The sequence below is a fragment of the Betta splendens genome, chromosome 7, assembly GCF_900634795.4.
Source record: "Betta splendens chromosome 7, fBetSpl5.4, whole genome shotgun sequence".
In the NCBI taxonomy this organism is placed as follows: Eukaryota; Metazoa; Chordata; class Actinopteri; order Anabantiformes; family Osphronemidae; genus Betta; species Betta splendens.
The window spans coordinates 16,711,893-16,737,234 of NC_040887.2; the positions used below are offsets into that span (position 1 = coordinate 16,711,893).

Genomic DNA, 25,342 nt, shown 5'->3' on the forward strand with positions numbered 1-25,342 from the left:
ATTAGATCATAAATAAATTTTAATACGCTCAGTTTACTGTTGTTCGCGATTTTTCCAGTTATTTCCTTCGTTTCCTAATCTTTGTTTATTTGTAGACGTATATATTTTACATTCATTCGTATTTAATGCTATGCTGTTTTTTTTCTCGTGCATCTCGACTCTCGCATCCGTAAAGTGGCAGAACCGGGGAAAACCTTCAGAACCAAACGGAACTATTATAGGAGCAGCCTCTTGTTGCCAGAGCGAAGCGTACAAAACTGTGAGCGCGCGCCCGCGTTGCGTCTCCAGCTGTTGATGATCCTGCAGATCCCTGACAGGTGTCCAGCTGTGACGGCTGCTGACGAGCTCGCGCTCCGTGTATTGTATGGTGCGTAGGCCTCGGCGCGCGGCTGATGTGCGCGCGCCGTCCTCCTCGCGCTCCCATTGGCCGCTAAAACTTGTTGGAGCGTTTTCCTCTCGAATAAGAAGAACCCCAGGAACCTATCGCTGCGTTCGTCGCGTCCCCCGTCTCAAGCCCGCCTGGTCCAGATTTGTCCGGGAACGTGAAGCAGTCCAGCCTCCCCGCCGTTTAAATAAGCTAATGTCAGAGACGGGCCACTACACCGCCCGTCAGCGTACTTTAAGAACTTTCAGACTGAATATGTTCTGGTTTCGCTCCTTCGCTGCACGTTGGACCTCTTAGCCTCGTTCTCTCCGCCGAACTCTTGTGACCAACAGGGTTACACTTAATTGGAGCTTTTAAGGCGTCCGCCCTGTTCTTCGCGTCCTCCGCGTCGTCTTCGCTCCACTATGTCGTCTCTGCCAGGGACGGTACCGCGGATGATGCGCCCGACTCCCGGACAGAACTACCCCCGCACCGGATTCCCTCTGGAAGGTAGGAGCCGGAACCGGGCCTCCTCCAGCGGCGCAGCGGACGGTTGTGGAGGAAACACGAGCTCATGAAAACGTTGAGATGATTGCATTGAAATGAGGGTTTAGGGATATTATCTTATTGTTCGGACTGAGGCCCTGGTGAAGTTTATTTACGTGCCATCCAGTGAATATTTGCCAACGAACTGGACTGGTTCTAATCTGTTGAAGTGGAGTTTCTCCAGGAGTTTACAATTGAAAAGAAAATAACGGATTAAGTTAATAGACTGTTATTAAGAGGAGGTACCCGTGTCATTTATTGAGGTCTGGTCGGGTTAGACCCGAACCACTGCAATACGCATCTTTTACAAAAGTCTCCATTTATAGATGAATTACGGTAGCTTGCACACACAGTGTGACCTTGGCTCGTCCACAGTGTCCACTCCTCTGGGCCAGGGACGGGTCAACCAGCTCGGAGGGGTCTTCATCAACGGCCGCCCGCTTCCGAACCACATCCGACACAAGATAGTAGAGATGGCCCATCACGGGATCAGGCCCTGCGTCATCTCCCGCCAGCTGCGGGTCTCTCACGGCTGCGTGTCCAAGATCCTCTGCCGCTACCAGGAGACCGGTTCGATCCGGCCCGGAGCGATAGGCGGCAGCAAGCCCAGGGTAAGCGGAGGGGATATTATTATTATTATTATTATTATTATTATTATTATTATTATTATTATTATTATTATTATTATTATTATTATTATTATTATTAATACTACTACTACAGATAAAGGGTGACTTTGCCATTGTAGTGATACAACGAAATTTGTTCAATAACACCAGAGACCACCAGCAGCAAAATGCAATAAGAACAACTAACTACTATAATAAAGTACATTAAGGGTAAACAATAACAGTCCTTTTAATAAGTTTTACTTCATCATAATTTCTTATTTTAGCTTGCTGGCCCATCTTGCTTTGTTCTCTGTTCGTTGGTCGTTCTTCACCTGCAGCAGGTAGCCACGCCGGACGTGGAGAAGCGAATAGAGGAATACAAGCGGGACAACCCCGGTATGTTCAGCTGGGAGATCCGGGACAAGCTGTTGAAGGACGGTGTGTGTGACAGAAGCACAGTCCCTTCAGGTGAGGCCTCCTCTGGTAAGCTGCCTTTAATTACGTTTGACCTTTTCTGACGACGAAGACAGTTACTATTATTATTATTATTATTATTATTATTATTATTATTATTATTATTATTATTATTATTATTATTATTATTATTATTATTATTATTTTTGCGCTCTAAATCTGCCTTTATCTTCGTAGTGAGTTCGATCAGCCGCGTGCTCCGAGCTCGGTTCGGGAGAAAAGACGATGAGGATGAGTGTGACAAAAAAGAGGAGGACGGAGAGAAGAAAACCAAACACAGCATCGACGGCATCCTCGGTGACAAAGGTACCACAGCCCACAGCTGCTGTTTTCTCTGGTGTCTGCGCGTAGAATTGTAAATAAATTGGGCCTAAACGGGCGTTTTGTCGCTTCTGGTCTCCTCCTTTAAGCTGTTCTCCCAGCAGACACAGCAGCCGCTTAATTATTTATGATGGGGAGCGCTGGGCCGGATCGGGCTCCCGTGGCGCTGCTTAAACGCTCCCTTGAAAGCGATGCCGACAGATGACCGACGTGCCAGTCAATATCAATTATAGGGCAGCGACCTCACGGCGCAGTTATCAGGAGGTGCTTCAAGGCGAGCAACGAGGAAAGATTTTATTTGCGGTGGAGGCCTGAACAAAATAACCAGCGTTTAAGAGGCCTGAGCGAATAATTCACGACCCAAAGAAAAAAATATATACAAAGAAAATATAGACAATCTGTATAATAATACAAGAATAATTTAATGTTCAAACACCGAGCGTAGCACTGATGCAAATTATAACCACAATTGTAATCACTGTTCAGATATCAGTTAGATTGGACCTGGGAAGATTCCGGACCCCTGGGTCCTCTGGTTTTACTGGTTTCTCTGGTTTCACTAGTTTCGCTGGTGACACGTTTTTCCCCCAAATCGACCCCCCCCCCTTGACTCGTGAGATGAGCCCCACTGTCTCTCTCTCATCCAGATCTGGCATTTCATAATTTGAAGACTTAGCCTATTACAGCTGGTAATGAAACCGGTGTCTGTTGAATAGGCGTCTGTGTTGGGGACGGGTGTAATAGCTTGAAGGCATGGTAAGAAATATATTTATCCCCTATCAGCCCTCACTCTCACAGTCCCAGGCACATGCGTTCTGTTGAAGGGCTTTAAAGCAGATTAAATTGAGCCTTTTATTTCCTTTCACTTTCATCTTTCAGAGGCTCACTTCGCTGTGCGCAGCCCGTGGCGCAAATTCATGAGATTTGAAGGTTTCCTCCCGTGATGTTTGGATTGTGTTTTTAAATATTCATTTCATTTGATTTAACTCGATTGTTTTAGAGCCTGATAAAAGATTCCAGAGAGAGCAATGGTGCGATTTTCATTTTTCATATTTGTTCTCATATGTAAGAATGCAAACAATCTAATAGTTGTATTATTGCATTTGATAATTACAAAGAATAAATTGGTTAAATCTAAATAAATATAGGACAAGTCTTTAATACTGATTTCAATATTTTGTTTAAATTAGATTAATTTTAAATTATCATAAAAACATTTACATACAGACATACTGTATAAGACATGTAAGATCCCCATACATTGCTTCTTTTGACTTTTAATGTGTCAGCACATGAACTGATGCTTCACGGTTTGTCTTGTCAAACTAAAATCATCATCATGATCATCATCATCTCGTCGCTGTACGTTTCCTAGACGTGCGTGACCTGCGGTACAGTAGGAAGAAATCGGTGTCAGTGTTGGAGGCCAGAATAAGCCTGGTTGAAAGAAAAGGAGGTTGACAGTGAGGATGGAGAGAGCACTTCAAACAAATCCCGTGAAAGTGATGAGAAGCCGCTTTGCAGTGAGCGCAGGGTGTGGGAAGCTCTATTGCAGCTATTAATATCACTTCCCCGGGCAGCCACGCTCACTCCGCTGCAGCTCCACTTTCTCACAGCTATTTTGCTGGGTTGAAATTGAGGGAGACCCAAATGTTGGCTTGAGATAACACAATCATCACAGCCTTGGTCCTGGGCTCTGCACCAGTGTATTAAACTGGGATTAACCCCCCCCCCCCCCACACACACACACACAAACACAGACTCACAGTCACATTTTAAGGGATGTGTCTGAAAACAACACCAGACCATGAACCATGTGTAGATGAACAGTAACAATCGTATCATCAGCACCAAAGTATGTAGTCATTGAGCTTAATTAAACTATCTGCTTTTGTTCTATTTCTCACTTTTACCATTTTGAACAAGTTTGGACTAAATCAAGGATTTGCGTTGGTTCTCTTGACGTTAAATCATTTAAAACATACATTTAAAGCATTTGTTTCAGGCAGGCAGCAGCTAATAATGAGCTGATGCTGCGTTAAAGAGGGGCCTGATGAGGGATGGAGGAGGCTGCAGGAGGCTCTGATACGGTGGGGGACAAGGCCACGTTTCAGGAGCGCCTGTGGTTTAATTACAGCTCATTTCTTAATAATGCTGAATGACAAGCAGGTTGACTTGGCTGCAGTGGGTCTGCGACTGTCAGACCCACTGCAGCCGAGCAGGAACCGAGCATCAGCACGGAGAAAATGTTTTACTACATTAGACAACTGTCTCATGTTCTAATTAAATTATGTTTCATATTATTAAATCTTCAATCTCAGAAATATAAATATTTCTCCATATTTATTATTTACATCAACATAATATAATAATCTGGTTATAGACAACATACGAAAATGTTTCTAAAATTGAAATTCAGCTTTATTTTATTGCAGACATCCTACCTTTTATTTAGTCACAATTATAGATCTGAGCATCAAATTAATCATTTACATTTTGGCAACAACAATGTTTACATCAGTAAATAATTAATTCACATTGTTGTAATTGTTGTAAAAAAACATACTTAAATTCTGCTTTAATGCCTCTTTCTATGTTTCAGTCAGAGGTCTCTGCTCGATTTGCTTTTATATTTGTAGCATGTTGAACTTTTCAATGATGTCTTTGACAAAACAAATATATATAAAAGGGAGCCAAAGAATGGGGAGGAGGATTTGAAGAGAAGAATAGAAGCCCCTTCTCTGCCACGGACTCTTCAGTAGCCGGCCCTTAATCCTCCTTTTATTGTGCCGACAAATGCCAAGAATCTGGTGCGGTGACCGATGGGAAACCGATCAACCAATGAAAGCAAAGCAAACAGGGAGACGAGGCCTCGGCTTCACATCAACATCTGAACAACAACACAACAACACAAAAACACAACAATTACTGTGACTCTCACCCACCTCCACCTCCCTCATCACCTCCTGTTGAGTCGCGTGTGGGACCACTGTTCCGCCCAGCTGTCCTGCAAAACACCTATATTTAAGGTACATGAAAAGTTTTAGTAGCTCCACTTCCTGTTGACGTACCCCATAGGTTTGTGTGTCTGCCTTCCATCTCTCTTTGTTCTTTCTTTGTATTAGTGTAGTTTGACTTTGGTTAGTTTTGAATTCCTGCTTCGTTCCATCGTTTATCTGTTACAGTCCCTGTTTGCCGTTACATGCGTTTTTTTAGTGCTAATGATGATTTTTCGTCCTCAGTTTCCTGCTTTTGCAGTGACTTTTATTTTGCTAAGTGCTTCCTGTTAGTGTGTTTGCTCGTGGTTCATGGTTCCTGAGTTCCTGATTGTTATTTACTGGTTTTCTGCTTTGCACATTGTAGTGATTGGTATTGGTGTCAGTTCTGGGTTCCAGGCCTTGTCTGGTTCTGTATGTGTGCTTCTGCTCTAAATGTGACCTACATTTCTATAATAATCATTTTGGTGCTGGTTCTTTCATTTTGATCATCTGATCTGATCTGACTGATCGTTTGGTGTTTTACTGGTTCGTTCGTTACCAGTATTACAGGACTTGTCAGCCAAACATCTGCTTTAAACCGACTCATATGGCCGGAGAGAGAGAAACCCTCCACGAGGTTTCTCACTGCTGGAGAGTCCAATGCGTGAAATGTTTCACATCTACATATGCTGCCAAGAACATGAGATTCATTTAAACTTGTAAATCCATTCTCATCATATAGACAACTATAGGTGGTCTATAACTATAGGTTTTGTTTATCTGTTTCTCCTCAAACTGCAGGAATAAATATAAATATTCATGTTCCTAATAGGAACCTGTAAACTCACATTCGCTCCACAATAAAAGAAAGAGCATGACCTTTATTAAAGCCGTTGTCTCAAGACAGATATGGAAAGGAAGCATGAGAAAGTTACATTTTTAAAATCATCTCAAACAAGTGTAGCTTTTTGCTTTTGCAGTAGAAATATTTTAGTCCACGTCTCTACAGGTTTAGTAGATGTGCTCAGATCTAGTTGGCCTATTTATGGTTTTCTCCATCAACACAAAGAAAAAATCACATTCACCAAAGCAGCCATCCAGTGTAATTGGTGGAAAATGACCCTAAATATTCAGAGAAATTCTTGAAGCATGAAGGCAGAAGCGCTTACGCTACTCAAGGTACAAACGTGGATTCAAATAGGAGTGACCTTTAACACAGCATCTAAGCTTTGGTCACACCTCAACCACAGCCTGGGATCCGTCAGCTGATCTTATGTAACGTCACAACCAAGCAGAATGACAGACGTGATGAGGTGGAGGTTCTTGTGGCGCTTCCTTTTAACTTTGGCTGTTTGCTTCTTGAATTGGTCTGAGTTAGACTTTGGTTTTTATTCTGTTGTCATTGGTGGGACTTTAAATATTACATTGAATTGATCACATCTGCTCTGTTCACTCTTCCTTTGGGTGAAGTCATCAGAGGATTAAGAGCTAGGTCGAAGCCACATGAGGTTTGTCACCGTGCTGTGTTACTGCTGTGGGTGTGTGTGGATTTGGGCTGTGATTGTTTACTGGTTCCTTATACGACGTTTATGAGTCAAACACTAGAGTTTATATTTAGATGCCAAACATGTCATCATCATTTCTCTAAATGACAGACACCAGTCATGATGACCTCATGTCGACCGTAACATCTCTGCTGCCACAGAGGGAGGCAGATTCTGAGCTTCCTGAGTTTAACGTGTTCTGGAGTTACTGTGATTTTACTGTTTCAATGTATATTAACCAACAACAAGTAAAAGCTTTTCTGTACTGCTTCAAAAACAGATAAAGTTGTCTAGGCCTTAAGGTGTTTGGACCATGATTATTCACATTTCAATTATAGAAGTGACAACATCATAGCTACATAACAGCTTATCAGCAGTTAATATATTATTTATTTTTGTTTTGCCTTGATTTTTGATTCTTGACATATTTTTATTTGTTTTTCATTTGACAAATGTTAATATAATCTATTTTTAATATAAAATTATTATTCTAAATATATTAAAATGTTAAAATTCCTAACTCAAATTATTCAGTTTTTTATTATTATTATTAGTTGTGGATGCTTCTGCGGTGGAGAATAAAAATATAATAAATCAAATAAAACAATAAAAAAGTTATGTCAAATTATTTTTTTTAATATCACTATCAAAATGCCTCCATTGCATCTGTCTAAATAATAGTCAGAGAAATAAAAACACTGTACAAATAACAACTCAAAAACAATTAATCAACTGTAGCATAAATTTCATTACATGTGTGGAAATAAACAAACCTGTTTCAGGTCAGGATTGTTTAGCATTTGTAGCTCGAGTAGTTTTCAAAAAGCAAACCATTTCAAACAGTTGCTGAGAAAAAAAGATGAAAACAAATGTCCCAAGTGGACTCGGAGGCTCGGAGGCGAGTGTGGGTTTCTTTTGCCTACATTTTCTATTAAAGAAGTTGATGAACTCCTCTAAGTTTATTAAAGAAAAGGAAACAATCGGAACCGCAGGCCTGAGGCAGGCAGTCTGACAGTTTCTGAAGTGGAGGCCATTGTGGCCTGAGGGCAGACGCATGAATAGCTCTGAATAGACTCCCTCAAAGTGACACGATTGAGTCAGACAACAGCAAAGCGCTGAAAGGAAGCCTCTCCGCGCTGCAGAGCTGATCGGCGTGTCCAAGGTTCCTGCCTGGGATGAATGTGCATCTGCGGTGGGAGGGTGAGCTGTGTTGCTGTGGTGTGAGGCCTGTGCCTCCAACAGCAGGTGTCTGGATGATGGCAGGGAGAGGAGACAGAACATGGAGCTTCTGGACTTGTGTAGTAAAGGCTTCAGTTCATCTGAGAGGCAGGAAACACGAGCAGCCAAAACCAGCCCAGGCTTTGACTTTCTCCACAACTCATGTTAGAGATCAGGTCAGCTCAGTGTGACCTCCCCCTCCACACACACATGCTTCATTTTGAGGCCAGTGATTCAGTTTAAATGTTTTAAATAAAACTAAGTTATTATTTATTCATATGTTTAGGTTAAAGGTTCAGGCTCTCATTCTTCCTGGTGTTTAACCAAACACATTCTGTCTTTTATAACTGATCCTGGTTTGGTTTAAACCACCGCAGTGTTATGCTGTTTGTGTGGCGTCGCCATCATATAATATTTACCGTTTCCTTTTAAGACAAGCAGCAGATGAAAAGTCACCTATTCTCCTACAAACTAATCAGTTCATGCATGTGAGCAGAATCTGTGAAGAGCGTCGGCAAACACTTGCCTTGGTTTTCTCCCTTTGGTCCGATTGTTAATCTACTTCCTTCCAAAATGAGATTACTGTGTTCCTCCTCTCTCCGCTTTAAGCCTGCATCTGTCCACTGAGGGCTTTGCTGTGTCGCGTATATCTTAAAAGCGCCTCTTATTATTATATTTGCTCGTAGCTCTAATCTTTATCAGTGTTTATATTGACAGTCAGCACTTTTTTGTTTATGGCTATTTTTATCTGCTAAATAAAGACGCCTGCCGGCGCCTGGGGAGGACGGAGATAAAGACTTTGCATTAATAGCAGTTTGCTAAGACATAAGGCCTGATAAAGCCCGCTTCTCTGTGTGGGCTGGATTGAGTTCAGTCCATTCAGAGCGAAGCGCACAACTTCCACTACATGGTTGGTTCTGAAACAGCAGAAGTTGGGATTTCTCTTCCCAAATCTTTGCCTGAACATTGTGCCTACGTTGCGCTGCCTTCACTCTGCTGCTTACTGGACACTTTTGCTGCATTTGTTGTGACTAAATGCCATTGTATGGAGCTGCATTGGAACAAAGGCGGGAACAATGCTGCAGCGCGTGAATGGGAGCGTGTGCAGATTCTGGTCTCAGCTCCGGCTCCGTTTTGCCCGTCTGGCTTGGATGTGAGGCCTTTGATGATGGAGCAGCTCCTCGCGCCAACTGGCAGAATTGATTTTACTTTCTTTTGTCTTTGTGGAATAACTTTTAAAACTTTGGCTTTAGCCTCATTAGTCGAGTGTTCAGACCTTCAAATCAGAAATAAAACTCATTGCATTTCAGTAAAATATGCAACTGTAGCTATAATTGAATGGATGATATTATGTGTGTTCTGAATGCATGCATAAAAGCTTCAGCAGAGACTGAGAGTGGAACAAACTGTTTGTCAGTAGATGTTGCTTCCTTCTTATTACGTTACCGTGAATGTTCCTACAGTAAACGGGTGGTTGACATTGGCACTAGCGGAGAATGGGAAGTCAACTGGTGTAGTTATGCTGAAGATGACTGATGTTTCTACCTTTCACTCAGATTTGAGATTTGATGCTATGATGCCAAAATGATATTGAGAAAAGCTGCTTTGTGCTGAGCCTCAGCCCATCAAGAGTTTCATGTCATGCCTCAACCATTTGACCTCCTTAATTCCTAAATATGCAGACGGCACTTTGCTCGACTGCTCGGCTTTAGTGACTCAGTGTGGAAGTGTTTACTGAAGCCCTGCCGGTGCAGCGGGGCTTTCATGGTCAACAGCCCCCTGCGGTGCTTCCTCTGTCGGCCCTCAAAGGCCCGAGAGGTTCCCTGCTCTCTGTTGTTTGGGCTTTGCTCACTTCTCACAGAAGCAGTTGACCAGAAAGAGCCGTCGAATGGACAATAACCACGGTCAAACTGCCTCTGCTTCCATTCACACACCTCCAGTCGAAGCTGCTCAGTTGCGAAGCAGTAAGAGGCAGTGGATGGGAATGCGTAGAAGAAACTGTCCAGTCCATCAAATTACAAACCCAGAACAGTGTTGTTCATTGATTGTTTATGTAGGTTTCTATGTGCTGTGTACAGAGGTGAACGGCTGCATGTTAGAGCATTTAGCCGTTCTTTGTCAGTAGTGAGCAGTTGGGTTGAACAGGTTCAGTTCTGCCCTAAAGCTCAGTAGATAATGAAAATCTAAAGCTCATTATCAGCATCAGTTCATCAACAGGCAGTTGTACAAACACATGCATCAGCTGTTGAGTCCTGTTGATCTGAGCAGATCCATAGTGTGATCATACTGGAAGCGAGCCATTATTGGCTTCATGCAGTTCTACACAGCTCGTTCTGTCGTCTTGGTCAAAGTAGAGAATCTGCCCAGGATTTTACATCATACAGTATGTACTCTGCTTACTTTAGACTTTAATTACATCACATTTCAATAGCTTGAGTTCTGTGACTGTTGGTAATTAATTAACTGTGTGACCAACTAATATGTAGCTCAAGCAAATGGATAAAAGGACACGAACCACCACGTTCACACACAAACATGATCCAATAAATCTGTTTACACAACAAATTTTAGGTTATTAGATTAGATTATTTGACGATGTAACGTAGCAACGGGATTTTAACAGACGTAGTAAAGTAAAATATTAAGTCACAAATCACAGTTTTAAAACTGATTTTGAAACAAACGTCACAGTGATAAGAGGAATTCATCCTTAAGTGAATGAATCTTTGTATCAGTGTTTAAGCTCATTTTCATATCCACATATACAGAACATTATCTGGTATCTACATACATTTGAAGAAGAGCAATTCCCCTGGTAGGTGGATCAGCTCAGCTCAGAGTGAGGCCATTTAATTGAATTAATAGATGTGTTTGTCATGGATTCTCCCACAGCATTTACTGACAGATAAATGTTGTTCTCTATTGAAAATACTGGTTGCTGCAAAAATTCCATTCTATGTGTCTGTGTCTGTATATGTTTGTTAAGATAAGACAATGACAGTTCAGACATTTACAATAATACTTTTTGTTTTTTTTAAATTTAATTTGGAGTCATAGGAAAAATAATAACAATAAAATGTGAAAGAACCTGTGTGTGTGTACGTGTGTGCGTGTGTGTGTGTGGGTGTGTGTGTGTGTGTGTGTGTCTGTTCATGCGTGTGTGCGTGTGTGTGTGTGTGTGTGTGTGTGTATGTGTGTGTGTCTGTGTGTGTGTGTGTGTGGGTGTGTGTGTGTGTGTGTCTGTTCATGCGTGGGTGCGTGTGTGTGTGTGTGTGTGTGTGTGTGTGTGTGTGTGTGTGTGTGTGTGTGTGTACGTGGGGGTGTGTGTCTTGTTCTTCTGCCAGTGAGGGATGTGGTGAAGTCCAGGTTCAGCCCCTCTATCGGCTCTCGGCGTCGGTCTCATTAGCATAATCTCTGCTTTGCATTATCAGCTGGAGAGGAGCTGACCCTCTGTCAAACTTGATTCTCCTCTGTCCTGGATCCGTATTGTGTTGCCATCTAAGCGACCGCGAAGCAGCCATGATCCTGTGGTGCAGCTGCTCGTGCTCCTGTGTCAGGCAGCCACCTCAGGACGCAGGCACCAAAACCGCCAGGTCCTGCTATGATGAACAGCTAGACACGGCACTGACTTCTGTGTAATTCATGTAAGATGTACCTGGTCTATCTGAGGTGTCAGTGGGAGCTGAGGCTACTGTTTGTCAGACGCTACATATTCCTCTGCAGAAAGAGGTTCAAAGAAAAAAGGGTAATCGAAAACTAGGTCAGAGTCAGAACTAATGCTCCTCTTCCACTGGCATCAAAGCAGGGAACAAACGCACAGTTAGCAAAGTATACGAGTCACTAAAGGGACAAACACCTGCAGTAACTGAACCTCAGAGCTAAATATTCTGTGAGCAACGTCCTGTTTGTACTGATGTCTGTCATCGTAGAAGGAAGCAGATCCAGGATCTGCAGCGGCCTCCAGTGAGGTCTCTGCGTTGGGACCCTTACTCAGCTTCCAGGCCAGTGTTTGGTCTGCAGGCAATAAAGGCACATGGTCTGTGCACCTGGATCAATACTTATGGACGTTACCTGGATTTTAGGAGAAACAAGGTTTGGTAGCAGCTAAACACTGAGGGAACTAATTTAATTAATGCAGCAGCATGTCCTGTGGCCACATGTAATCCACTGAGGCTTCTCTAGAGGGAGCTTTGAAGGGCTGAGGGGGCGTCGTACCCACGGGGAACCAGAGATGTTCCTCTTGATACTTTTCCACTGGCCTGTAATGGAAGCTTCCCACTAATCCCATAATTCCTTGTTTAATTAAACTGGAGTCGACCCTGTAGTTGTCGCCCTGTGCTGCATCACCAACTTCACAGTTCCTGCCGAGAATTCACTGCACGTGATGGATTTATATGTGATATCAAACAATGACTTAGTGTCACAGCACATGAGGATGCTACTTACCTGTACAAGCCGCACATTCCCCTCTAGCCTTTAGTTTGATGCGATTATTGAGTCTGATGACATATGTCTCTCTGTCAAAGTGCTTCTGATCTGCTCCTTTTATTCTGGTTTAACGGCCAAAACTGTGTGAAAGTAAAAAGGTCTGAGTGTCTGTGTCTTAAAGGCAATAAGAAACAAGAGGGAGAGAGAGGAAGGTTTCCAGGAAGTGAACAGGAGAAACCAGTTCACAGACAACTTACTTCATCCGCCCATATTCAAACATCATGCTAGTTTGTGTTAGTTTGTGTTTTAAAGCTTCTCCTGCCCAGTAGCTGATCCTGCTGCAGACGTTAAAGGACCTGAGCCTCCTCAGGAAGTACATCCTGCTCTGAGCCGTCTTGTTCACAGCAGAGGAGTTCTATAGCAAACCTTGTGAGGTGTTCATATTGTAGAATGATGTTGTTGACAAAGGTCATTAGCTTGTGTGTCATCGTGTGTTTTCCAGGCAGTCGGACAGATGAAATGTCAGATGTTGAGTCAGAGCCAGACCTCCCCCTGAAGAGGAAGCAGCGCAGGAGTCGGACCACGTTCACAGCAGAGCAGCTGGAAGAGCTGGAGAAGGCTTTTGAAAGAACCCACTACCCCGACATCTACACCAGGGAGGAACTAGCACAAAGGACCAAGCTGACAGAGGCCCGAGTCCAGGTAGGAACCCTCAACCAGTCTGACAGTCTGTGGACCCACCTGATACACCTGAAGATGGAGGAGCTTTTTTTTACCTCTGCTAATGATGAGCTGGTGCTGGGGACGGTGGTGGTGAGCAGAGCTATAGGGACTAAAACCTGCCAGGTTTGAGTCTGGTAATGACTATTGGATGATGTTAGTGTTAGTGATGAGTTTGGCGGCTGTGGATGCTTTGTACAGTATGTACAGATTAGAATGTTAAGACATGGGACAAGAAAGCTCCATGCATAATATTCAGGTTAAGTAGTTGTGTTTGTAATGAACCAAAAGCCTGAACGAGCCCAGACGACTGTTCTCCTGTTACTGAGCCTTATTATTGTAACAGCTCTACATTATAACATCTGATTAAAACCATAAATTAAATATATACAAATAGAAAATCTGCCACAACTTCCACATTCAGTAATATTCACCATTTCCCAATCCTGAGCCTTATGTGATCTGCTTGGTGCCAAAAGCAGCTCAGCTCGTTGTTGATTGTGACCATTTCTGAAGTCAAAAACTAAAAGTCAGCCTTATTTTGGATAGCACTCTATGTGCAGGACATACAGAAATAATGAACTTTTTTTCTCTAACTCAATACGTTATGTATGTAACAGTAAGTAGAAAAGGAGCAGCATAAGTATGTGTATGAAAAAATACACACTACTATACATACTATACATAATATATACACATACACATAATATATACATGTAATCAGCTGTTAATAAATATGGTATAATGCTTCAGATTTGAGGCATCCACAGTTTTCCAATGAGAAAAAAATAGTGTGGAGCTTCAGGAACAGCTGGTCTGTGAGGTGGGGGCCGGGGGGGGGGGGGGGGGGGGGGGCTCCATTTCTTCAACGGTCTCACTCCCAACATCTTGGCTGGAATCTGTTTTTCCCATAGCTTTCATTCCCACCACTGATATTGACATTCACAGCAGATCACACAAGTGTCCTGGTCCCACAGGACCTTTAATCCCCAGCATGGATCAGTCCAGACAACCAGAACTCGACCTGGTGCAGAGAACCAGTCCATACGCTGCCACTTAGCTCTGATACCAGCACATACAGTAGTGTCTGTGTTCTATCTAGTAACAAGATCTCACTTAAACGTTCCTTGTTCACGTCAGTTTCTTAGTTGTCGTAGAATTTATTTGTAGCGTGTAGGACCAGTGCAGCCTGATCTGAGCTCGTTAGTTTTTACAACGTGCAGTAATTATACAGTGCCTATTGTCAAACGTACCAATAGTACAATAAGTAAGAAACCTGTCATCATGCTGTGACCTGCAGCAGTCAAAGCTCTCGTCCTCCTCAAAATAGAAATGATGCAAATCAACAAACAAGAGTTATGAATTGTTATGACTGGTTGTATATAAACACAAGCACTAATTAAGACTGAAGAAAAATGGACTAAACCAGCAGCACCAGTATAACGAGTCCACGGTTCTGCCTCCGGGCAAAATCACCTCCTCTAATTTTCTCGGTCCAAGGAAATGAAACAACAAGAGGACGAAGAGCTTTAGGCAAATCCAACGGCAGTTTGATTTGATTTCTTCTTCTTCAGGTGTGGTTCAGCAATCGAAGGGCCCGGTGGCGAAAGCAAGCAGGAGCCAATCAGCTGGCAGCCTTCAACCACCTGCTGCCAGGTGGATTTCCTCCCACAGCCATGGCAACGCTTCCCACGTACCAGCTTCCAGAGGCCGGCTACTCGGCCAACGCCCTGTCACAAGGTAACGTGGGTGAACTCAGACTCATCTTCATCACCACACGCCGTGCGGATGTAAACATGTGGCTGCCCATCAGTCCCTCGTCGCGTCCGACTCACTCCTCTGGGACCCGCTGACCTGCCCTCACTGAGCTTGAGCTGATCTGGTCACGGAGTGATACTTCTGTCCCCGTCCAGAGACCAGCACACACACCTCCTCATTATAGGCTTCATTACAATCTGTGTGACCCCACGGCACCCTCGTTCCTGGGCCTGCGGCCATCAGGATTCCCTCACTCTCGCTCGCTCTCCTTCCAGCTGCTTGTGACTTCACTAGTTAGACACACATGCAAACCCAAGCATGTCACTCGCCTGGTGTGTTTCCAACTGGACTGTTTCCTCACATCTGCTCGTCTGTACATCTTCCTGTTATGTGGCTGGTTGGACTCACCATCAGTCTGTGTGACTCTGGACGGGTTTTTCTCATCGAGTTTAGTGGATGGAGATGCCCTTTTGTTCCTCAGCGCTTCCCTGTCGGTTCCACACTTTGTCCGTTACTTCACACTTTGTCACATTTTGTGCTATGACTTTTTCATACCTGTATTTAATTGAACAGTAACTGATCATTTATAAGGTATTCAGATAAAAGTATTAAATGTTATCTTTACATGATAACTTGTTGTTAAACAAGGCCCTTCCTCGTCCTCCGCTAATGCTAATGTGCAGCTGTTTTTGGTGGTCGGTTCTCAGTGCTGTACTCTGCTCTGTTCTGTTCTCCAGAGAATGGTGGGACAGTGCACCGGCCCCAACCGTTGCCTCCTTCAACCATGCACCAGACGGCTTTGCCTAGCGGTGACAGCGGTGCCACCTATGGCCTGACCTCCAACCGCCACGGCTTCTCCAGCTACTCGGACACGTTCATGGGCTCCGCGGCGCCTGGGAACCACGTCAACCCAGTGAGCAACGGGCTCGGCCCACAGGTAGAATCTGGTTCAGCACACTGCAACACTGATGACTGGCGCCTCAAACTGGTCTCATCAAACCACAAATCAGTGATTTTACAGGATGTGCAAAGGAAAAGCTGACATTCACATTCAGCTACATGTGAATTGATTCAGCTTATTTAACAGTTAGTTTTAGTTAACTACAGTCCTGGGAGGAGTCAGGAGACAGGTGACCTCCCTTTGGGTTTGAGACGTCTGCTTATGTCTATCAGTGAAACCTACCTGAGCTTGTTACAATGTACAATGATTTGGGTTTAGTCACTGTTTCCATCAGACAGTGTTCATTTGTTCTGTTGTTGATGATGTGCTTGTGCTGGTGGGTGACTAAACATGCGAAGGCTTCTCGCTTCCTGCTTGAATCTGTTGTATCAGACATTACGTGGATGTTTCATGTATTTATGTTCCACCCATAAATAGATCCAAACATTTCAGCCGTCATTTTCCTTAAAATGGTCGTTTTACTGATTATCAGCTTGAGGCAGAACGTTTTGACTTATCTGCTGCACCAGTCCATTGATTTGGTTAAAATAATATTCATGTGGTCCGGTGAGTGACGCAGCCTTTGTTTACCGTCCTCTGGTCTAATCTGAACGGCTCCCAGTGCCAGCTCCAGCTTTCCCATTATGGGTTCGCTGCTGTTGACCCTTTCATCATGTTCCCAGGCATTTTCTCCAGATAACAATTCAGGGTACGTTTCTTAAGATCCCACTTCAAATTTGCAGGGAGACCATACGTATGTCTGACGGGCAATAATTCAATCTGAAAGTGCTATATTGCATTTGGAATGTAATTCACACATGCTACTCCTGCGCCTCCTCCTCTTAAATTGAATGGGAAAATATTCAGGACTTTCATGTGGGGTGTGCAGCCAATTCCAAGTCGTATTGACAGGAAGACAAAATGACAGTGTGACACGGACGCTGCATGTATAAATAGAAAGCCTCTCAGCTTCAGCGTCTGGGCTGTTACAACGTTCCTCCTACTACAAAAGCCAGCAAAATAAAGCTTTTTATTTTCAACCACACTTTCTGACAAATTCCCATAAATCTATTTTCCTCTAAGTAGTCGCAGTCTTTTCTTCATGAGGCAGCCAGTGATGCCGGGCCAATAATCTGTTTCTGTCAGGTCAGACAACTTAGTGACCCACCACTGAGGATTAAACTATTACTTCCCACAGTGACCCCAACACATCAACACATCACAAGCGTTCCTGCTCCTGCTCTCTCCTTCCCTCCCCGGTTTGTTGTTAGAGGAAGATTTAGCCTGTTTTGGATTGGTGGAGCTCTCTGGCTTGCAATTTCATGTCAGGGTGACAGAGAAGGAGAGAGAGAGAGAGAGGGAGGGTAAGTACGGCTGGAATAGAGTGGGTTTCAGTGTTGGAGGATCAGAGCTGCTTTGGTTCTCCAGCTCTCGCTTTGATCCATATCCCCAGGCCTGCCTGCCTGCCTCGCTAACTCAGGCCTCTGCTCATGATTTCTGACAACTGTCGGCCTGAGATAAGGAGGTGGGGGTGGGAGGCTGTGGGGGACCTCTGGTGTTGCCCTACCCCCCACACCCGGCTGCTAGACTGGCACTGCCATTAACATTACCAATAAACAATTTTTAATCAGCAAAATATGAGAGAGTTGAATTACAGTTTATTCAGGAATCTTGACACATTCACCCATAAAATATGTAAATCAGAGCAGCCCCATTCTGGAGCAGCCTGCAGTTCACACTGTGACACGCACCTGAAAACGCGTGTTGTGTCTAATATTAGTCTCAGCTGCTATTAAAATGTGCCGTGCTAAGCCCTTTCACTGGGCACGCTGTCAACTGGCACGCTCCCATGTCAACAAATCAAAAAGGATGAGTACATATTTACATCATGCCCGTAATGAGGCAGTGAGAGTGGGGGCAGGGAGAGGATGTTAATTAGAAATCGCCTGAAAAACAGATGCTGCTTTAGTTTGGCAAGAAGCAAAGCAAGAAGCTTTAGTGCAAATAAATAATTAAAAGACAAGACCTGCCCATGAAAGCTGCCAGAGAAGCAGAGGAATTTACATCCGAGCCACTGATGGAATGTTTGCAGGATGTGTTTTCTTTATTTATCTCCAGTGTGTTCTCCTGCAAACAGCCCGGGCTGCTGTCTGCCTGACTGAGTGGGTAGAACCGACTTAAGCCTCTGGTTCCTTCGTAGGCGTTTGATGCTGCATCGCACCAACAACTAGAACCTCAAACGCTCATGTTTCTACATTTAGAGCGCGATTTGTTTGACCTTGTTCATCTGTCTGTCATGTAGTGAACTGACTTTTTGCCTTCTGCGCGTGGAGCTGCTTGTGATGTGTGAGACCAAGCGGACGGTTTAAGAAGGGAAATATATGGGACAATGAAAAGCAATGGAGGAAAACACACGCTTGCACAAGCGTTCAGTGGCCTTGTTGAGCAACTGCTGCTTCCTTTGTGTCTGATGAAGGAAACACGTAGATAAAAGAATTCACTGTTATTTCTGAACAGTTACAAAATCCCCTTCTCAGTCCTAGACGCTGTTTTATTTCCACTCTCCCTTGTAACCAATCAGGACGTTGGAGGCCTCTTCACCAGCCTGTCAGCATATGATTATTACACCCTGATGCCTGAATGCTCTGTGGTTTCTGGCCACATTGTAGGCAACATGGCCTGGTCCCACCTCCTACAACACAACAAATTAAAATATAATAAAAAAACAATATTTGTAACTGCAAAATTTAAAAGAGAAGAGTAACACAGAAGTGTTTTTTAATAAAAAAAAATTCAGGATTCACAATAAGAAACCAGGCCGATCACTTTCCTTGTGACTCTTTTTTCTCCTCATTTATTGTAGCAGCATCATTTTCGCAGCTGAGACCTGACGTCATCTTGTGCGTTTTGCAGGTGATGAGTATCCTGAGCAACCCCAGCAGCGTGTCATCGCAGCCCCAGCACGAGTTCTCCATCTCACCTCTGCACAGCGCTCTGGACTCCTCGTCGTCCAACGTGATCTCAGCCAGCTGCAGCCAGCGCTCCGTGGAGGCTTCCATCAAAGCGGCAGACAGCCTTCCGTCGTCCCAGTCCTACTGCCCGCCCGCCTACAGCAACAGCAGCTACAGCATGGACTCGGCTAGTTACCAATACAGTCAGTATGGCCAGAGTGAGTGCTGACCGTTCAAGCACAGTTACATCACTGCCATTGTCTCAGTCAGGCCTCGAAACATGACCCACGCATTGATCCACTTACAGCCACTATAGCTGTAAGTGGAGCGAGCGTCTGTCTGTCTGCGACATGGTTGGAGTTGGTGTCTGCTCACTGTTTGTTTCCATTGGCCACATTTCAGAAGCACAGCCACAGGCGTCATCGCTGCATCCAAGATACGAGTCCAGTCTATTTTTAGCAGAAGCTAAAACTTCCACCAGTCAAGTCGTTTGTGCTATTGTTTGTCTCCTAAAGGTCTAATAACTAGTATTTTAGTTCTCACATCCTGTTTCTGTTTCTGCGTCTGCCACCTCACATTCTTCACTGTCTTAGCAGCTAATTGAGTGCAGCGGAGCCACCAGCTGAAGTCCTCCACCTTAGAATGGACAAATCTACGTTAGGTTCTGACCCAGTTGCTGACAGACTGTAATCCTGCAGGCTTCACTGCAGCCATCGCTAGAATGAGGATTTACATACGTCCAGGTCCAGCTTCAGGGCCCAGTTGTTTAACAGAATATGAGACCTTGCAAAAACTGTACACTAACTACTAGGTGGGGAATTAAACGATCAAATCTGTAATTATTTTCATTTAATTTCCATTTTTTTTTCATTTTACGGGTTATTGTATTATTTGTAGATATGAGCACATCGGGGTTTATGTGCATGTGTGAGGTAAAACACTAAGATTTGTGAGTTGGTTGTTAAGTAACAGTATTTCTATCAAATAGACGACAGATGTGCAGAGTAAACCTGTTGTTGGACTGCAGCTCTCCACGCCCACTTGTCCTTCCTTCAGTCAGATTTAACAGTGTATTTAAGATATTTGAGTCTGCTCTTGTTCTAATTCGGAAGCTCCTGACAGAGGAAGGCACATACTGTCAACGAGCTGAGGAGTGTACCTGTGTTATCAGATAGCCTCTATCTTTGAAGCAGAGGACTCTTAGTGTGACTGCTCAACAGGGATTTAAGGCATAAACCTAGTTGACAGGAAAAAACAGCTTCTTTTAGAGGCTTCACTAAACCCTCTGAAACAGAAACACACACACACACACACACACACACACACACACACACACACACACACACACATGGTCTTGCTGCTAAATGTCTGGCTGACTGGCATGTTGGCAGACAGACCTGCCCACCCAGAGGTGCTCTCTCTTCTTCCTCCCGCTCCCTAACACAGAGTGACAGCTTCTTTTCTTTGCACACTAGCATCTTAACTGACATGTTTTACTTATAACACACACACACACACACACACACACACACACACACACACACACACACACACACACACAAACACACACACACACACACACACACACACACACACACACACACACACACACACACACACACACACACACACACACACACACACACACACACACACACACACAGACGGTGACACATTGTCGCCACTGACTTTCCTCCTTTAACTGTGAATGGAAACAAACAGTGCAGGCAGGCGTACCTTCACCAGTTACCTTATTCTGGACCAAGCAGAGGAACATTAGTATAGTGGATGTGGATAAACAATGGAAATGTGTTCTCTACTTTGTTTACTTTGGATGGATGGATGGATGGATGGATGGATGGATGGATGGATGGATGGATGGATGGATGGATGGATGGATGGATGGATGGATGGATGGATGGATGGATAGATGATGAATGTTTTTTTTCTGATCTCCTCTTGTGTCCTTTCTCCCCTCAGCTGCTGCTGCTGTGGATTACCTGGCGAAGAACGTGAGCCTGTCCAGTCAGCGCAGGATGAAGCTGAGCGACCACTCAGCCGTGTTGGGACTCCTGCAGGTGGAAACGGGTCAGGCCTACTAGCTCCCAGTACGTCTGAACAACATGTCGCTTTGTCACCAGCACATCCCAGTCACACTAGTCTCCCAGTGAGAAGGTGCACGTTCCACTGACTGACTGTTCTTGGGTCCAATATGATTTTTTTATACTTGTTATATTTGTTTTTCTACAGGTTTGATGATTAAAGCTTTAAACATTCCGCTTGGGACCAATCAAATCAAAGCACTTCAGCTAAATTCTGCAGTTTTAGCAAATCTGATTTTACTGGAAAACTATAAAGTAATGATGGAATCCAAATATATAGCGAGGCAGTTTGGACTGAGTGGAAACTATGATACCCTGATGATACCAAATCCACAGAATTACATTACAGTGAATGAATGCATTGACACCCCACACAACCAGAGAATGGATGGATGGTTCTGCTTTTTGTCTTCTTATTCATCATGATGACATGTTGTTCTCAGATAGAAACTGGACACTCAGCAGATGTGATGCTTTCACATCTGGCTGTGACTCACAGATGTTCGGATCTGGCTGGAGGCAGACGAGACATGACCTGAGCTGCTTCTCTGGAGAATCGTTGCTACCTCAGATTCAAATAACCTCACTGGGATTTAAACCACGGCCTTTGAACGTGGGCTCGCCAGGAGCTGCTCTGGAACCCGAGGTTCTGTATTAAGTCTTCCAAGTTTCAACAGCTCCAGCTCCGAAGAAGAGCTTTTCAGTCTGACTCAGCTCTCAGTTCTTTTAGTGTGACGTTGACCAATGAGTCGTACAGATGCAGACCAAAACCTGTTAGAAAGGTGTGAACCGGACTGGACCAGCTGAGCAGCACATTCAGCATCTACTGTTAACCTCTGTCAGGTGGTGTCCTCTGCATCGACACCTGGACCAGGTGTGTAACACAGCATGGGTGATGTTCTTCATGCCTCCAACATATTCATCACATCCAATGAGTAAAGTCAGCCAGTAACTAAAGATCACTTCATTTCACTCTGTCTCATGTCAGAGTCCGGCTGTTGTTTGGAATCGGCCCCTGATTAATTCCAGTCCGTCTTTGATCTGATCTATCTGCTACTAGTTTGCTATTTGCTGCTGATGTCGGTATCAGTTCTGTATGACGTTGTGTTTATCCTTTAGAAGGTTTCTCTTTTTACAGTTTTTATCAGTGTCAAAATGAACATGAAGAGTCACTTGAGCAGCGACAGCGAGCTTCAGAGGTTTGATGTTCTAGTGACTCACCTGGACCAAAGGGAAAGCTCCTCGTTCCACTTCTTCACTGCTCAGGGTGATGGACCGGTTCTGTCCTAGTGGGCTGCACCACAATACACTGACAATCAGATCTGCCTCTGTACCACAGTTTCTCCTTGTTTTCCACTCTTTGTTCTGTATTTGATAGTATTTTTATCCTGATGTCATGTGACTGTCATGTATTTAATAATGATTCAATGCAATTCAAAAGCGCTTTGATTTAATTATTCATTCCTTATAAACACTGGCCCTCAGATCTTCAGTAAAGGCAGTCACCACCGTCACTGAATCCTCTCTGGATGCCGGTTGTGTCCAACTTCTACTTTGTGTATATAAATATTTTCTCTACATTTAAACCAATGACAACTTTAGTAATGTACAGACACGCACACCTGTACCCGTTCACCCTTTGGTCCTTTGCTGCCTGTCTTAGTGCTGCTTTCTGTTTAGCTTGTGTGTATGTTGCCATAGTATAATTTATTCTTAAGTGTGTGAAGTATTAGACTCGTGAGAAATGTGTATTTGCATTTATTCCCTCCGTCTGTCCGCTGTAACTGACCTAACTCATCATCTGTCATTAAAGCTCTACAACTGGACCAAGACCAAGGGGTTGTAGTGGATTCATGCGCTTATGCTACAGTAAAATAGATTAAGGACACGGATTTTATCATTTTATTTCCAAATGCTTGTGATTTATTAGATTGACTTTTGTATCATTTATTCCTCATTTAGAAACCAAATCTTGGAGAGAGCAGAATGATGGTTCCCATCTCATCCGCCATTCCTCTCGCATCAGGGACTTATTTTAAAGCACATGTCAGTAAAACGCTATCAAATCTGTTATACAAGGTTTGATTATGGATATTTGTGGAAAACAATTCAGTAAAACTAGATTCAAGCAGCTGTAAATATTTCAATAGCGTGAATGCTGGTGCTGTGACGGAGCAGGGAGGACTGCAGGGAGTGGAGTGATTAAAGGAGGAGTCGCCACCCACCAGGCCCGCAGCTATTGTGGACTGGAACGACTGCTTTGTCAAATACTCAACACTGTCACAATGAAAAGCACTTACAAAACCTAACATCTCCCTAAATCCCATAATTATTTCAGAATACATTATGTACCTCGGTGCAGCTGTCTGAACGTCACAGTGAGAGGATTGCACCTTACAATCAGCTTAGAGACGACAGATGGTTGTGATTGGCTAATAATATCGGCCTGTAATGTGTTTCATCAGTGAGTCCGATACCGGAGCTGCCTCCTCATCTTCATCTTCAGGAACCAACGGACTAAACCAGCTCATTTATTCCCCTCCGCTCCCGCTTGTGTTTCTACCCCCTCCAAGTGTTTCCTGCTGACGTCTCATTGTAGTAGCCTCTGTTGGTACTGTATGTGCTTGGCTGCCCATCCAGACCCTCCTCATTTTTTATCCTCAGACCCTCCCCTCTTATATGTTGGAGGAGTCCTGGCCAGATTCACTGTGGAAACATATCTACTAAACCAGTTAACATAAGATGTTATATTATGCTGAGTTAAGGAGCCTGACTGGTGGTGGAAAATGTCTTTTAGTCTTTTAGTGTGTTCAGTCAGGCTCCTGTAGCAGGTGGATTAGTTTATGTTTATGCATATGGAGCTTCTGACGTCCACCAGAACCGTCTGACTGTAGTTATGCATACGATAGACGTTAGAACCTAGACTGGTCGATTCCAGTAGTGTAGCTGCTTATCTGTTGCAGGGTCTTTTTAGATCTGCCTTCCTGCATAAGACGCCAGCTAGGTTCATATAATACATAACACACCTGCAGTGATGAACCACTGGTGCCCCTAACCGCACTTCATTACACAACTTCTTTATATTCATGGCCACAGAGAAAAGCAGAACAGAACTGAAAAACACCAGTGTGACAATTCAATTTTCAACTCAATTCACAACAAGTCATCTCATGACACTATAAGTAATGTTGGAAATACAGCTGTTTACAGTAGAAAACCCTGCAACGCCCTCTAACAGAAGACACCTTCAGCAAATCCAGGCTCAGGGTGGGGGATGGGGTGAAGGGCAGAGAAACAAGACTCCAAGGGACCTGAAGCACGTGGTTCCACAGAGGAGCTTGGCCTCTATTCTACACGTAGAACCTCTAGAACCCTCAGTCCAGTCAGACTCTGAAACTCAACTGGAGTCACTGGGACAAACTGTGAGCAGGGAGTTAATAAGCTAATGTAGGAGAAAGGTCAAGTTGATTATTGCAAAGAAAGCATCACATTTTATTTACCAGCTACCATTAATATTAATTTCTCAACTATGTGGGTAAATGTGCTGACTGGAGGGAGCTGGAGAGAAAGGGGGTCAGAATGGGAACCTCTGTCTACAGAGCTGAGGAGGAACAGCTGCACGCAATGATCGACTCAAATCCCTCATCCATCTACATGTTCATGTTGGACTGTGGGGACGTGGAGCGACTCAGTCACGAGAAGATTTTACACATTCTGTCATGTTTCCCTGTCGTCACAGACACATTCTACTCTGAATGGCAACGTGATTTTAATATGGAAAAACATTTTGACCCTGGATCGAGACTTAGTCTGCTGGTGTTAGATTCCTCTGTGTTCATAGCGTTTAAGGTAATCATGACCCAATACAAACAATGAGCGAGTTTGACTTCTGACGAAGCGTAAACAGTAAAAATTATTAATTAATTCTATTTTTTATGATAAACTCTGTTCAGGTTCAGCTGAGATCTTAATGGTTGGAACCGAGCAGGATGGATTAAATCCAGACTCAGACATGGCAGCGCCACAACTGGACCGGACAGAGGTTTCCCAGCATATCACTGGGCTGGGACCAGTGATCTCAAGTTAAAGATGAATCTCTGATACACTGGCAGGAGCAACTCCTCTTTCCTCTGGCTCCCACCATTAACCTTCACAGGTTAAAATCTGGTGGAAGACAGAAGAGGAAGAAGATCTGTTGAATGATACGAACATTCACAACTTCACTGAACCATAAGACACCAGATAGTCATGTGTCACTCAAACATGACCAGAATACGACAAGTCGCACAGGCTGAATGGAAACAATGAGCTGCTGCTGGGGTCAAGTACGCCGAGGAGGCACATGCCACTTTCCCAGGCTTCTGTGACGAACCCAACAGCTGAGACG

At 44.0% G+C, this 25,342-nt stretch overlaps 1 protein-coding gene across 6 annotated transcripts; it reads left to right on the forward strand.

The window, feature by feature from the left end:
* Positions 1 to 349: 349 nt before the first annotated feature.
* Positions 350 to 22,787, forward strand: LOC114859103 (paired box protein Pax-7-like). Of its 6 annotated transcripts, none has more exons than XM_029156999.3 (10): positions 355 to 874; positions 1,286 to 1,521; positions 1,860 to 2,004; positions 2,173 to 2,301; positions 12,987 to 13,186; positions 14,779 to 14,944; positions 15,700 to 15,899; positions 18,816 to 19,071; positions 20,834 to 20,961; positions 21,104 to 22,787. In XM_029156999.3, exons 1-9 carry the CDS (start codon positions 790 to 792, stop codon positions 20,953 to 20,955), a joined length of 1,539 nt encoding a protein of 512 aa, XP_029012832.1. In that variant the 5' UTR covers positions 355 to 789; the 3' UTR covers positions 20,956 to 20,961; positions 21,104 to 22,787. The 6 variants fall into 6 exon arrangements, with proteins under 6 accessions (XP_029012834.1, XP_029012835.1, XP_029012832.1 ...); XM_055510141.1 differs by having other exon boundaries at positions 21,399 to 22,787; XM_029157001.3 differs by having other exon boundaries at positions 350 to 874; positions 18,816 to 19,056; positions 20,834 to 22,787.
* The last annotated feature ends 2,555 nt before the right edge of the window (positions 22,788 to 25,342 follow it).

What these genes read in the sequence shown, in the direction of transcription:
- LOC114859103 (XM_029156999.3), top strand. Translation starts at nt 790, where the DNA reads ATGTCGTCTCTGCCAGGGACGGTACCGCGGATGATGCGCCCGACTCCC. An exon ending in GGCCAACGCCCTGTCACAAG is followed by an intron (nt 14,945 to 15,699) that starts GTAACGTGGGTG and finishes TCTGTTCTCCAG; the next exon opens with AGAATGGTGGGACAGTGCAC. An exon ending in GCAACGGGCTCGGCCCACAG is followed by an intron (nt 15,900 to 18,815) that starts GTAGAATCTGGT and finishes TGCGTTTTGCAG; the next exon opens with GTGATGAGTATCCTGAGCAA.